The sequence below is a fragment of the Armigeres subalbatus genome, chromosome 1 (genome assembly GCF_024139115.2).
Source record: "Armigeres subalbatus isolate Guangzhou_Male chromosome 1, GZ_Asu_2, whole genome shotgun sequence".
NCBI classification, from domain to species: domain Eukaryota; kingdom Metazoa; phylum Arthropoda; class Insecta; order Diptera; family Culicidae; genus Armigeres; species Armigeres subalbatus.
Genome location: NC_085139.1, coordinates 177,775,042 through 177,789,125, shown reverse-complemented (window position 1 = coordinate 177,789,125; position 14,084 = coordinate 177,775,042). Strand labels below are relative to the sequence as shown.

At 40.4% G+C, this 14,084-nt stretch overlaps 1 protein-coding gene across 1 annotated transcript in view; it reads left to right on the top strand.

The window, feature by feature from the left end:
- The window catches only part of LOC134205559 (putative uncharacterized protein DDB_G0279653), a gene marked incomplete at its 5' end in the record, with an annotated part of 128,451 nt that overhangs the window by 35,798 nt on the left and 78,569 nt on the right, over positions 1 to 14,084 (top strand). The window contains one exon of the mRNA XM_062680890.1: positions 7,672 to 8,091. Coding sequence (XP_062536874.1) covers positions 7,672 to 8,091 — 420 coding nt within the window. The remainder of the gene's footprint in view (positions 1 to 7,671; positions 8,092 to 14,084) is intronic.

Here is a 14,084-nt window from a genome sequence, read left to right as displayed (position 1 = left end):
GTATTACCTTAAGGTCACTCCTGACGGAATCCAAGTTTCAAAGTGCTCGCGTATTCGAGGGCACACCACTCGATACGGAAGCAACGCACAACTGTCATTTTCATTTTTTCACGCATGCTGTGACGCAGCAAAGTTAAATCAACAGAAATGACAGTTGTGCGTCGCCTCCATATCGAGTGGAGTGCCCCCGAAAACGCGAGCACTTTGAAACTTGGATTCCGTCAGGAGTGACCTTAAGTTTTGAAAACAACTTTACGATTTTGTTCAGCGGCGCAGCCAAAATTTTTGATAATATAAAGTATGGTTCAAGTTTAAATTTGTTTCGAAATTCCGCGGAATTCCGTTAAATTTCGTTAGAAGCTAGTTTTTTCAAGCGAATTTTTTGTAATTTTACGAAACGAAACGAAATCAAGAAATCAGATTTCGCCATGCTCAAATTCCGCGAAATTCCGCGGAATTTCGTTTCGAACCACCTGAAACGAAATTTTTCGAAATACCGCATATGCTTAACAAGCTCAAAACCATTCTCTTCTGCCCATCGAATGGTATAGTAACTGTTGAGGCATTCGAACGCTTTCTACAAGTGTTATTATCCAACGGAGCCAGGTTTTTAATGTCCATTGTTGTTACCGACTCATCCAGGTCGTCATCCTCAAGGCATTCTTCTTCGGAGTTTTGACCAACCATCAACGCATAAGTCCTCTTCAAGATATTCAGAAGGTGCGACGTCCGTTTCAACATTCGGCATATTGAATAACGTCGTCATCAATTCGGTGCATCAATTTTGTGCCAACCATCACTCCGATGTTCTTCCACGATCTCTGAATCACATTTTGCGACACTTCCATCCAGGATTCTTAAAGCCAGACGGCGACGTCCTCGAGGTTCGCTTGCTTAGGACGCTGTGCCGCATCACCGCCACCAAAAATATTTTTGTTTTGTAGTTTTTTGCGGTAGGGGAAGTGCACCGGTTTTGGCTAACTTAGTGCCTAATTTGGCCAACCCTGAAAAATACATATTTTTCCAAAATAATCGATCAGTTGAAAGCAGCGTTGAAGCTTGAGGGATTGTTGCAACTAATAAAACCCTTGCGTATTGCCTTATTTTTGGACTTATTCGCAAAATTGGCCAAATTAGGAACAAGGAGGCCCTCCTTAGCCGTGCGGTAAGACGCGCGGCTACAAAGCAAGACCATGCTGAGGGTGGCTGGGTTCGATTCCCGGTGCCGGTCTAGGAAATTTTCGGATTGGAAATTGTCTCGACTTCCCTGGGCATAAAAGTATCATCGTGCTAGCCTCATGATATACGAATGCAAAAATGGTAACCTGGCTAAGAAACCTCGTAGTTAATAACTGTGAAAGTGCTCGATGAACACTAAGCTGCGAGGCGGCTCTGTCCCAGTGTGGGGATGTAATGCCAATAAGAAGAAGAAGAAGAAGGAACAAGGCCAAAACCGGTACAGTTCCCCTATCTGGTCTTTTGTTTGATTTGGATAACATGTTGATCCATTGGCTGAATGTGAGGTTTAACGTTGGGGGGCAGAAAAACCACAAAGATCAAGCCATCTTCAGACATCCTCGAAATGATGTGCCGAACAGTTGACCAAAAGCAGGACAGCCTTGGGTTCTATTCCTTACACTGCAGGAAACTTCTCTACTCTTGGAACAAATGTGCCAAAAAACCATTGCTTGAAAATTACGCGTGTCATCCAGGCATTTTTGGATGAGAAGTACAGCAATGGAAAAGGAACCTTTTTGAACGCTCGAGGGTTCTTGGAATGACCAATCATTAGAATTGGCAGCTTATGTTAGCCTGATGCATTGGCACAGGGCATGAAAGTGACCCGTTGTTTTACCGTCCTGTGCCTTGGAGCTGATTTTTCCTGATTGTGCACGAGAGTATGTTCTGGCAAAGATTAAAAAACAACGCACTCACTCATTTGATCTGCTGATGATGATGATGATGATGATGATACTACCATCTATTGCAGCAAGGCACCTGCCGATAGCACTGTCCATATCTGACAAACGATTTGATCATGATTATATTATTGTTTGTATTTCATCAAACTCCTGTATGAAGGGCCAAAAATGGACACTTATGCGAATCCACGGGATGAACAGAGAATCTCCTTCCAGAAGAAAGTTCGTACATACAATATTATAATCTAGCCCTCATTTCCCAGATTGACCCAATAGATGGGGAGAAGAGCCCACCCTTTATCCACGAGATGTTAACAATGGGAAGTTGGCAATTCCACTCTTCCTATCCAAATCGCTTCAATCGGGTGCCCTGATGTTTTTTTTTATGTTATATATGTAATCATGTAGCTTGAATATCATTTGGTAAATATATATAATTTAATGGAATTCTCTCACCAAGTTTCAATTTGACCTTTCTTCAACACCAGCTAGTTTTAGTCTTCAGAGATGCAGAACCAACAGTTCGTCAAGCAATGTCCTGGTTTAAATCGGGGAATATGCTTCGTTCTGGTTCAACGATTGCGAAAATAGGCTTGATTTCCATTAGCACGAAGTTGGTCGGCGACGCCATGCTGCACTTGTTGAGGACCATCACGATCAGTGAGTTGGCAGTCAGTGTAATTAGGATGAAGATGGGAGTACAGTAGCCGTAGAGTGGCACACTGTAATTGAGGATTGTTTCACAGGACACGTTCAAATAGGAAACGTTGCCGTACATTCCCATGCAGCTCTGGTAGTAGTCGCCGCGAAAAAATGGACTTTTTAATGGACCAACACTTTTTTTTATCACAGGATAGGTTTTCTCCGGATATTTTAAGTCGTCGAATACCGTACCGTTTTTAGAAGTTGTGCAACCATTTTGGTCTAAACTTAAAACTGACCAGTATATTGAGTTTATCCCCAAATTTTCTTTATTTATTATTTCTTATTTCTTTATTATTTCTTATTTTTTCCATCTTACTTCTTTTTTTCCTTCCCTGTTACTTGCTTCTTCCTTCTTTCTTCTTTTCCCTTCCTTGTGTCTTTTCTTCTTTTTCCTTCTTTCTTCCTTTTTTCCTTTATTTTTTCTTTCTTCCATCTTCCTTCTTTATTCCTTCTTCTTTCTTTCTTTTTGGTTCATATTTGTACTTCTGTTCTTCTTTCATCCTTTCTTTTTCTTACTGTATATTTTTTCTTCCTCCTTCTTTCTACCTTTTCACTTGTCATCTTTATCTCATTTCTTATTTCTCCCTTCCTTACTTTTCACATCACATGTCACTTTTTATTTCTGATTTCTTACTTTATACTTCTCGCATCTCATTTCTCACTACTAAAAGACTTCTCATTCCTCACTTATCGATTCTCACTTCCCACTTCTCATTTATCTATGCTCATTAGTCCCTTCTCACTTCTTACTTTTCACTACTTATTTCTTGTGTTTTTGTCTTTTCGACCTTATGTCCTTCGACATTTTGACCTTCGCCATTATGACACATATTCGACCTTTTGACTTTTCGACCTTTTGTCCATTCGACCTTTTGTCCTTTCGACCTTTTGACCCTTGGACCTTTTGTCCTTTCGACCTTTTGACCTTCGACCTTTTGACACAGTTTCAAGTGTTGTAACCAGTAAAACCAGTACCGATATACTATATACCGATCCTCTCGTTTAATAAACAATGTGCACTCGCTTGGCTGTGGATATACAACAGTAAAGCACATGTGGAGATTGGGCAAATCAAGCATCCGAAAGATATTCAATTTGCAAAAAAGAGAGCTAACCGCGGTGGAGGTTGGTACTCGGATTCTGATGGCTTTTCCGCAAACGTGACCTTTGAGTGGTCTTGTTGTGTAGGGGTTATCACGCCTATCTAGAGAGTAGGAGGTTGAGGGTTCGAGTCCCTCCAAGACACGTGAATTCTTTTTCGCAAATTTCATATCAATTTGTCCATTTCGAAACATATGCTGTGCATATGCACAGCCAAGATATTTAACAAAAAAATGGTTTTCGTACGGCCGAGTTGCCGAATAATATGCAATTAATTGTTATTATATAGTTCTTCGAGTTCTTCTGACATTTTGATGTACAGCTCAGTGGATATGTAGCAGAAATTTAGCTTCGTGATATTGTTATCTGCTTGTTTAATTGGCCAGTTGTACAGCTCTCGTGGTGTTGTTATGTTATTTCCATAATCTCGGGCAAGACTTGCTCTTCTCGCCATTCGCTCAAGAGAGCCTCCAATATTTATAGGAGAGTTAAATTCTTCCGAATTTCCTAGGGAAATTCTTCCAAATTTCCGAGGGAAATTCTTCCGAATTTCCGAGGAAAATTATTCCGAATTTCCGAGGAAAATTCTTCCGAATTCCGAGGAAGGTTCTTCCGAATTTCTGATGGAAGTTCTTCCGAGTTTCCTAGGGAAATTCTTCCGGATTTCCAAGGGTAATTTTTCGAATTTCCGAGAGAAATTCTTCCGAATTTCCGTGGGAAACTCCTCCGAATTCCCGAGGAAACTTCTTCTGAATTCTTGAGGGAAATTCTTCCAAATTTCCGAGGGAAATTCTTCCGAATCTCCGAAGGTAATTCTTCAGAATTTCCGAGGAAAAATTCTTCCGAATTTCTGAGGGAAATTCTTCCGAATTTCCGACAGGAATTCTTTCGAATTTCCGAGGGAAATTCTTCCAATTCCAATTTTACCGAATTTCCGAGGGAAATTCTTCCAAGGGAAATTCTACCGAATTTCCAAGGGAAATTCTTCCGAATTTCCAAGGGAAATTCTTCAATTTCAAGGAAATTTTTCCAAGGGAAATTCTTCCGAATTTCCAAGGGAAATTCTTCCGAATTTCCAAGGGAAATTCTTCCGAATTTCCAAGGGAAATTCTTCCGAATTTCCAAGGGAAATTCTTCCGAATTTCCAAGGGAAATTCTTCCGAATTTCCAAGGGAAATTCTTCCGAATTTCCGAGAGAAATTCTTCCTAATTTTTGAGGAAAATTCTTTCGAATTTCCGAGGGAAATTCTTCGGAATTTCCGAAATAAATTGATCCGAAATTCCGAGGGAAATTCGAAGGGAAATGCTTCCGAATTTCAAAGGGAAATTCTTTCGAATTTCCGAGGGAAATTTTTTCGAATTTCCGAGGGAAATTCTTTCGAATTTCAGAGTGAAATTTTTTTCCGAATTTCCGAGGGATTTTTTTTTTTTCGAATTTCCGAGGGAATTTTTTTTTTTGAATTTCCGAGGGAAATTCTTCCGAATTTTCGATGAAAATTCTTTAGAATTTCCGAGGGAAATTCTTTCGAATTTCCAAGGGAAATTTTTTCGAATTTCCGATAGAAATTCTTTCGAATTTTCGAGGGAAATTCTTTCGAATTTCCGTGGGAAACTTTTTCGTATTTCCGTGGGAAATTCTTTTGAACTTCCGTGGGAAATTCTTTCGAACATTTGTGGAATATTCTTCCGAATTCCCAAGGAAAATTCTTCAGAACTTCTTAGGGAAATTCTTCCGAACTTCCGAGGGAAATTCCTCCGAACTTCCGAGGGAAATTCAAGTGAAAAAAATCTTCGAAAATTCTTGCGAATGTCCTTGGGAAAAACTTCCGGGCCTCCGTCAAAAGTATTCCAATATTTTTCATTTATTTGTGTCCAACGCTACAGAGAAGTTTATTCGGATTCTAGAGCGATTTTTCACAAAACATCAGGGTTAATTTTTTACGATTGGTCCAGGGTTTATATCGCGGCGTTTTTTAAAATAATTTTCCGTTAAGAATTTCGGGATGTTTGAAATTTGAATATTTCGTCGAGAAGTATTTTTTTATTTGGCCAATGTAATATACATATTCATATTCTTTCAAACTTAGCCTGTTGATGTTGATTTTTTTCGCTCAATGGAAATGGTCATGTCTAGAGGTCGTAATTCTGATAAAATTTTGTAAACTTTCACCAAGAAATCGTTTTGCGACAAAGAATAACCTCCACGTTTTGCTCGCTAACAGTGTCGCGGAAATTTGAATAGTTTGCATCACGATGCGGTCATAAATTTTTTGTAATTTCTCACAGAACATTTTCGCGATTCAAGAGTGAAACGTAAAAATGGTGAAACAAAAAATGATTATCATCAAGTAGGAATGATTTTTGTTCATCTTCCAGGCTTCCAAGTTCATACTACACTAACGAAAATCTATTCATTTTCAATACCGCCATCGGGGGTGACAATGTGTCTGGGGAGTGAGAATGGGTCATCGCTCTCATCGGCAGCCTGGAGGTCGTAGAGCAAAATCGTTCAAAAAGGTCTCTTATATTTTGATCTTCTTTCCCTCAGATACATTCAATACATTCTACAAGCATTCTAAGTAGTTGAAATAGTGACCCATTGTCACCCCCGATGACGGTAGCGAAAACCTAAATAAATTTACAAAATAGTTATGCGCTTGTGTTTATAACTATCCGCTGTGTGAAAATTCATATAAAGGTAATTAGTCAAATAAAGGTTATGTACGTTTGCGAAGGCACAATGTCATGAGAATACCATTATAAAGGAAATGCAAATTTCTTTCAAATCCAACTATATATATATACTATATATATACGTATATATATACGTATACGTTAAATAATTTGCACTTGACCCGAAAATTACTCGATTATCTCTCATCGAAAGGAAAAGGTAGACACCAAGATCAATAAACTACTACTTGTCTTACTTTTAAAAGGAATTCATATCTGATCCATATTTTTCTATCTTCTACTCTTGCGGGGCTATGTTTTCGCGTTTTCCTTTGCGTCCTCAAAAAAATCCGCGTGAAAACGCATCTCAAATTACTGCTTCTATCAAAAACTCACATAAGTGAAAATTCCAAAATCTACAACCCGACGTTTGTGATATTTAGTTTCACACAGTTTTCACGACCGTGCTAAAAAATAAATCGAGCTAATCTGCGTAGTTGCCTAAACTTGCATAAAAACTTTGTTGTACAAGAAAGGCAAAAACGCAAAAGAGCGCCGCCAGGTTGCACGTACCCCATCCACAACATAAATTCTCGAGTAAGCATAAGGATTACGACAAAGTTAAAACGCAATAAATTTGCTACCCCAAGCTTTACCGGAAATAAGTAGTCCAAAATAATACCCGCCGTTACCGTCACTAAGTGACATTTAGCCCGCTAACTTCTCAAAATTCAAAGCCCAGGTTGATAACCGCTACTGATGGTAATGATTCTTTTTCTACGGTAAGTCATACGACTGTGGTTCACCTGCATTGCCTAAACATGAACAGTCCATATCAACCTATGCCTTACACAAATAAAACATAAATACCAAATTACCTTACAGACAGTCTTATTAGCGTAAAAGCACCATTAACGCTAGATTGATTATTATAATTTTCTACAAAACAATTTACTTTTAAGCTATGAAACGATCTCCATACATGCTTTTCGCTAATACGATTTAGATATACATAGCCGTGAACAATGTTTTGTATTTTTCCTAGCTTTTGTTCACCTTTGCTCAAAAGAATCGCAAGCATCTGCATTAATCCGCCACCCGAAACGAGACAGCATAATCCATAATAAACTTTTAGTTTTTTTTCGCACCTCAAGTGAAAATCGTTTACATCTTTTACTCTCATTTTCATTTCATGTTTTCCTTTTTTCTTCTTTTTCTTTTCTGAATTTTCGTTTGCATCGCGATGGCTCTCTCGGGCGCACGTTTGCAGATGTGGGACCCCCACCGCCACCATTGCCACCACCGTTGAAGGCCCCGTCGTCGTCATCGTCAGCGTCATCGGGGCAGCCGACTCACTACGGGCCCGGCAGTCAGACCAAGTCCGGCTCGATGACGAACGGTAATAATTTCTATCTGCACAAGCATATGAACAGCGGTGGCGTCGGTTCGCAGCATAACGCGATGATTTTCAATACCACGGGGGCCTCGTCCTCGGGTCCCTCGTCCGGTCATCTGCAGCAGAACGCTCAGCATGATTACTACAACCAACTTCCGCAGCAGCAGCAACTAATGCAGCAGAACGGAGAAGCTCCCGATTCTGACTCAGGCCTTGAAGTGGTCGAAGAGTCTACGCTCAAGCCGTCGGATTTAATTCGTGGAAACCACAATCGAAGCATGTCCATTATATCAGGTAAGTGCCCCCAAACGATCGTCGAACCCTTGCAACCAAAGGAGTCGTACAGATAAGTGGTTCGTGAGCCGCCCGAGATGTGGACAAAACAAGCGAAAGTGTTAAAATCGTGTTTCATATGAACGTGCGTGGGCTGTGAAAAATCGAATGAAGGTGTGAAACGCGATCCTTACTCACAAGTAAGGAAAGACAAACTCGGGACCCTGCGAAATGCAAAATTGTGCCCTCGACTATAGTTTGCCTCCAGTAGAAGAAAATCCATTTGCAAAACAACACGAATAGCAAACAGTTCGGGCAAGCATGGAGAAAGTGAAAGGATAAAGTCGAACAGTGCGCCAACCAATGTGCATCAGCCGACAGACCGCTACCCACCTCGCGAAAGCTCATTATAGGCAAGTGTTATCCGCGGGCACACAAGAAGAGTGCAATTTAAGTGAAATTTAAATTTTTCCCGACGGCCAGACCGGCCAACAAGTGCTGGGGCGACGGCGGTTTGCTTGCAGGAGCTTAACAATGTGTACTGCTCCGAGTTGGCTGCAAGGCGCGGAAAGCTTGCATCCGTGATGAATGACTTGATAGTGATAGTGCATAGGCGGCTCACGAATTGCGTTGAACGGCAAAGGGGCTCGATCTGGACGATATATTCAGATATTATTTGCAGATTTTTTTTCCAAGTTGATCAATTCGATCTTTTGAATAATATTTTAGACACATTTATGCATTTGGTTTGTTTGAGGTCTTAAGGGGACATCTGGACCAATTTTTGAAAATAGAGTTACAGCCAAAATTAAATCATTCCTGTTTTTCGTATGTATATATTACGTATATATTCAATTGTTTCCTAATTTTCTAAAATCAGTTGAAGGTCAGACAGTGGTGAACTCTATACTGATTGAAAAATCCCTTGAATAAAGTTTAAAAATAAAAAAAGTTGAAGGTCAGTTCATTGTCCAATGAAGTCAAATCAAGCTTACTTACCAAAAGTGCATTTTAAATACAAAAGTCTGAAGAATTTGTACAAATCTCCATTTAATTACGTGTAAATGTATTTACTTGTCCATTTACTAAATATGGGAGAGCAACTCAATTCAAACACAAATAGTACTCTACGAAAAAGTTCAAAGTAAATTCATGATTACGAAAAAAATATGTGTGGGGTAGACCAAACCAATACCAAACCTATTCTTCTCTTTTATGGATGAAAGCAAAAGAACAAACTCATTGTCGAACATTTGTTGAATCTAATTCGAATTATAAAGCTACTAGACCCTGCTACAAGAAACTATTTTAAATAAATAGCCGATACAAATCGATCGAACGTATCTATTACTGGCTGTCCGACAACCAGCCCGACCGGTGGGGGAAATTCAAACTAGGTAGCACGTTGTTAGACGCTGTTGTTTTGAAATGGTTCGGATACCATGCCAATTATGTATTATTTTTGTTCGGGGCGAGCTCATATCGTTAATCGGATGCATTCATGATTATACTTTCACGAGAAAATTTAATGCAAGTTCCAGAGAAAAAAATCTTGCTTTGCCTTTCGCGTACTTTGTTCGTCAACGTCTTTTATTTTTGAACTAACTCAACTTCATTATAAAAGGGTTTAAACGCGTTTCACTAAAATCGTTAATAATCGTTCTGTGTCCCAGAAATTCAAAATTCATTTCGATGGTTGCCAAAAACATTCTTGTTATATGGCGTAATTCAAAATTATCAATTTGAAAATTGAGACAGACAGTGTCAAAATGGTGTAATGCGTTGATAGATTTATCCTCGTCGATTTTCTTTTCATATCGGTGCACCGAATTGCTGGAGATTATAGAATATTTAACATTTTTTTGTAATGAAGGATGATTGCATCTTGTAATACCGATAATAATATTCAATCTTAATCAATTCCTGGTTTATTGTGATGAATTAATCAAGCAAATATCTTATCAGTCCATTGGATTTGACGAATCAATACGCATACGTTGTGTCGGGTGACGTATCTGGTAGTGGTTTTCAAACTACATCTGCAAGCGTGTGTACTGTATCTGTTACTGTTCTCTCCAGTCTTGAATCTCATCTCATGAGTTCCTCGGCACCAAGGTAAGCATTGGCAGCAAAACAACACTAATTATTATTGCTTGATACATGATTGTATATATGATTGCATGCATGTTTGCTTCAGTATGAAACGATCCAATGCCACATCCTTCGTAACACTTTTTACCAACTTTACCAATGAAGAGAACGAATTTTGTTGTGTACAATTTTTTACCATTTTTTACTATTACTCTTATGTTGCCCGTAATTGCATAAATGACTTAACTTTAGGATTATTAACTTGGGACAAACATTCTATCACGTTCGCTTTGGGCGCGAACATTCTCCCCCGGGCGGAAAGATTTGCGATTATCTACAGAATGTGTATCTGACTCAGACATCGTCTTCGAAGAACTCCCGAAACAGTACAACGGAATGTGCGAAAAGCCGTCTGGGCTTGATTTTTGAGAGGCAATCGACACTTTGGAGCCTTGAAGATTTTGAAGAAGATCTGAAAGACGCTCATCCATTTGTTTCTGATTAGAATGAGTATGTTTCGATGATTTTGGTTTCGATAAAAACGAGGGACTACAATCTCCATGATGTTTTAGACTAGCAGATCTGTCTACACAATCCTTAGAGTCGAATGCACAATGCGATGAACTAATGATTGGCACAGCTGTTTTAACGGATCCAACACAAACCCATCCCAAACGTGTTTCCTGAAATGTTCGTAGTTCGTCAGATAAAACTATTTGTCCAGACAACATTAATTTGAAGAACTCTCCTATTCCAATCAACAAATCAACAGACCCTGGATTATTGAATGAAGGATCAGCCAAGTAAATGTAATCCGGAATCTTCCAGGATTTGGTGTCAAAGAAACTAGATGGGGTTGAACCCGTAACCTTATCTGCAACTAGGCAATCAATCTCAGCTTGATAATCGCAATACCGTGAAAACATTTTCAATTTAACACTACTTGTCAACATTGATTTTGTTCCGTTAGCTTCCACAATTTCAGTTTTTTCTAAAGTTGTTGGCAGATTCAATTTATCAACGAACGATTTGGATGCCAGATGAGCTTGAGAACCTGAATCTAAACATGCTCAGCAGGGAACAAATTTACCCGAACTAACAGCCACGTTAACGAGTGCTGTCATAAACAAACTGTTATTTAGACGAGGGGTTTTATTCACGAAGCAATTAATAAGTGGAGAGGTGAGGATGCCACAATTAGAACTAGAGCTATCAATAGAATCAAGGTTAATGACGTGGAGAAGGGTATGATGCCTGGCCTTACATGTTACATAGAAAAATCGAGATGAACACGCACTGCTCTGTTCTTCGGTAGTTGTCCTTGGCTCCTTACTGGCGACGATGTCTTCACTGTGGATGCTGGCTTGTGTAGAGATTCCCATCGTTCTAGAACGGCACAGCGTTTCCTCATAATCTCGACAGTGTCCTTGAATGTTGGCAACTGCTTGTGGGGAATGGAAGCTTCCCACTGAATTCGCGTGTCTCTGTCAAGAGCGGCTGCCAGCAGGTTGACGACGAAACGTTCTGAGAATCCAAGCATCTCCTCCTTCATGAGGCTCAACCCATCAACATGTTGGGTGACCTCGTCGACAAGCTCTCTCAGCTCCTTGGCGTTTTCGCGGTTCATCTTCCGTAATCCCAGCAGACCGTTGACATGGATGTCCACTATCACACGTTTGTCTTCATAGCGTCCCTCCAGAATTTTCCACGCGTGCGCGTAGTTATTCTGGCTCAGCGTTCGGGTGTCAATCACTCAAGCAGCTCTGCCGACCAGAGCCCTATCCAAATGATAGAGATTTATAGCGTCTGGATCGGTTGGCGTCCTCATGATGTCCAAAAACATGGCCTTGAAGCGTGGCCAGTTTTCGGGTTTTCCGTCGAAGGAAGGATTAAGGCACCAACGGTTGCTGCTGGACAATGATCCTCGGAGGATTCGGTTGTGGTTGTGGGATCACACTCAATGGCGTGTTACTAGTGGCAGTGATCGACTGCATGATGGCTTCCAATAGCACGCAAGCTTCAGTGTGCTGTGATTCGAACGCATCGTAGAACTTCATCTGTTCCTCCATTCAATCTTCCGGCGGAAGCGCAATGATGTTCTCGTGATGGCTGCAGTATTCGCTGTAAAAGTGATCCAGCTTCTTCGAATACACCGTAAGCTATGCTATGCTATGCTGGGTGTTTCGGATCCAGCTCCGGCGAATTCATCAAGTGCCTTCCTGATCCTGGTAGTCTGGGCTTTCGCTTGACCCCGCAAGAATACCAACGTTTTATTGTCCCTGGCCTTCGGCTTCTCGCCCTTCGCCGGTGTATGCACTAGCGGCATGTTCACTCGCGCGCGATAGAAAATAATGAGTAGAAAATGTCGGACACACAGAAACTTGTTCTAATTTCACTCGCGCGCGTTTCACTTCGGTTTGCAGCAATCGGTTTCCTACTACGTCACTTGCTCTCAATGGACAGCTAAGAAAACTATTTTAATTAATCCGTCGCTATCGTATCGGAACAGGAACAACGATCGGCTGTTCTTTAGCAACAAACTAAACCTCGACTTCGTGCGGGAGCGATGTCGCAATCGTCAGATTGGCGACAGGGAACGGTGATGTGGGCTGGCCGCAATAGTCAGATTGCCAGCACTCAGCCTGTTGCGGGTACAACACACAGGATGCGGATCGATCGTGGATCCGGTTCGATTGGACCAAATGTCCGATCACGGACGATTAGCGGGGAACTGTCGAATCTTAACCTCGACAGCGGCACCTTCCCTCTGAAGGATGCCTGGAATAAACCACCCAGTTGGCTAGGTTGGAATGTAGACTGTATCAACGCCCTTCGGCTGGAGGGGCCTTTGAGTCCATACGATAGCGACTTTTGAGAATTATTTAATAACTCTTGAAACCTTGAGAATGGTTTTTTGGTTTGGCTTGTCCAGAAATAAGAAAGCGGTTTCAATTTAAACCAATGATGTATTCTACGTGATAATTCACAACAAACTGAATGCTCTGCGAGCGAGTGTACATTTCTTTTATACATGTTAAAGAATGGAATCTGCTTTCTGATTGGTCGGCCAATCAGCGTGCGTCATGTTGCCAAGTCGTCATTTCTGTCGGTGCTCTTGTCTTAGGTTTCTTCTTCTTCTTTGTCTTTGTCTATGTCAGTTAAAAAAAAATCTTTGTCCTTGCTGGTGGCGTCAGCCTAATAACGGGACCTTCCGCTTACGGGACTTCGCGAGCCAAGCATGCAAGCTATCAATTGCCGTTTGGATGTCGAGTGCGTGATTAACTTTAGGATTGGTAACTTGGGACAAACATTCTATCACGTTTGCTTTGGGCACAGGTCCCATTTTAGTTTATGTTTGTGTGCCTTTGAACTAAACTTTTGTTCTGAAGATTTGGAGGAAGGAAAATTTCCAGGAAATTTTCGCTATCGGTAACCGCAAACAAGTATTTTATTACAAGTAACCGTAAATAATTTTATTATTGGAGTAGTAAGGAAAACTACTAGCACTCGAACATATTTTTTATCATCAGTATTCTTAGAAATATTTAGGTAAATGATGTATCTTAGACAAGCGCAGGAGGTTCATTAGAAAATATATCGAGATTGACAACCATAAAGTGCATACAAATAAATAACTTATGATTGATCTTCCCGAGCAAAGTCGGTTAACAAAATTAGAGCAAACTAATATTAGGCTCTGCTGTTGAGATTATAATGAAAACAACATTTGATGTCGATTATCTATCTATCTATCTATATAAATAAAAATGAAATGAAGTTCCCTTCCTGACGATTTAACTTTCGAACGAGTTGACCGATTGAAAAATTTCCGCCCTAATCGATTCGTCTTGGGATCCGTATAGTTTGTATATACAAGAAACTGGTGAATTTGACGGGGAAAAGTGAAAATTCGGTAGAATACA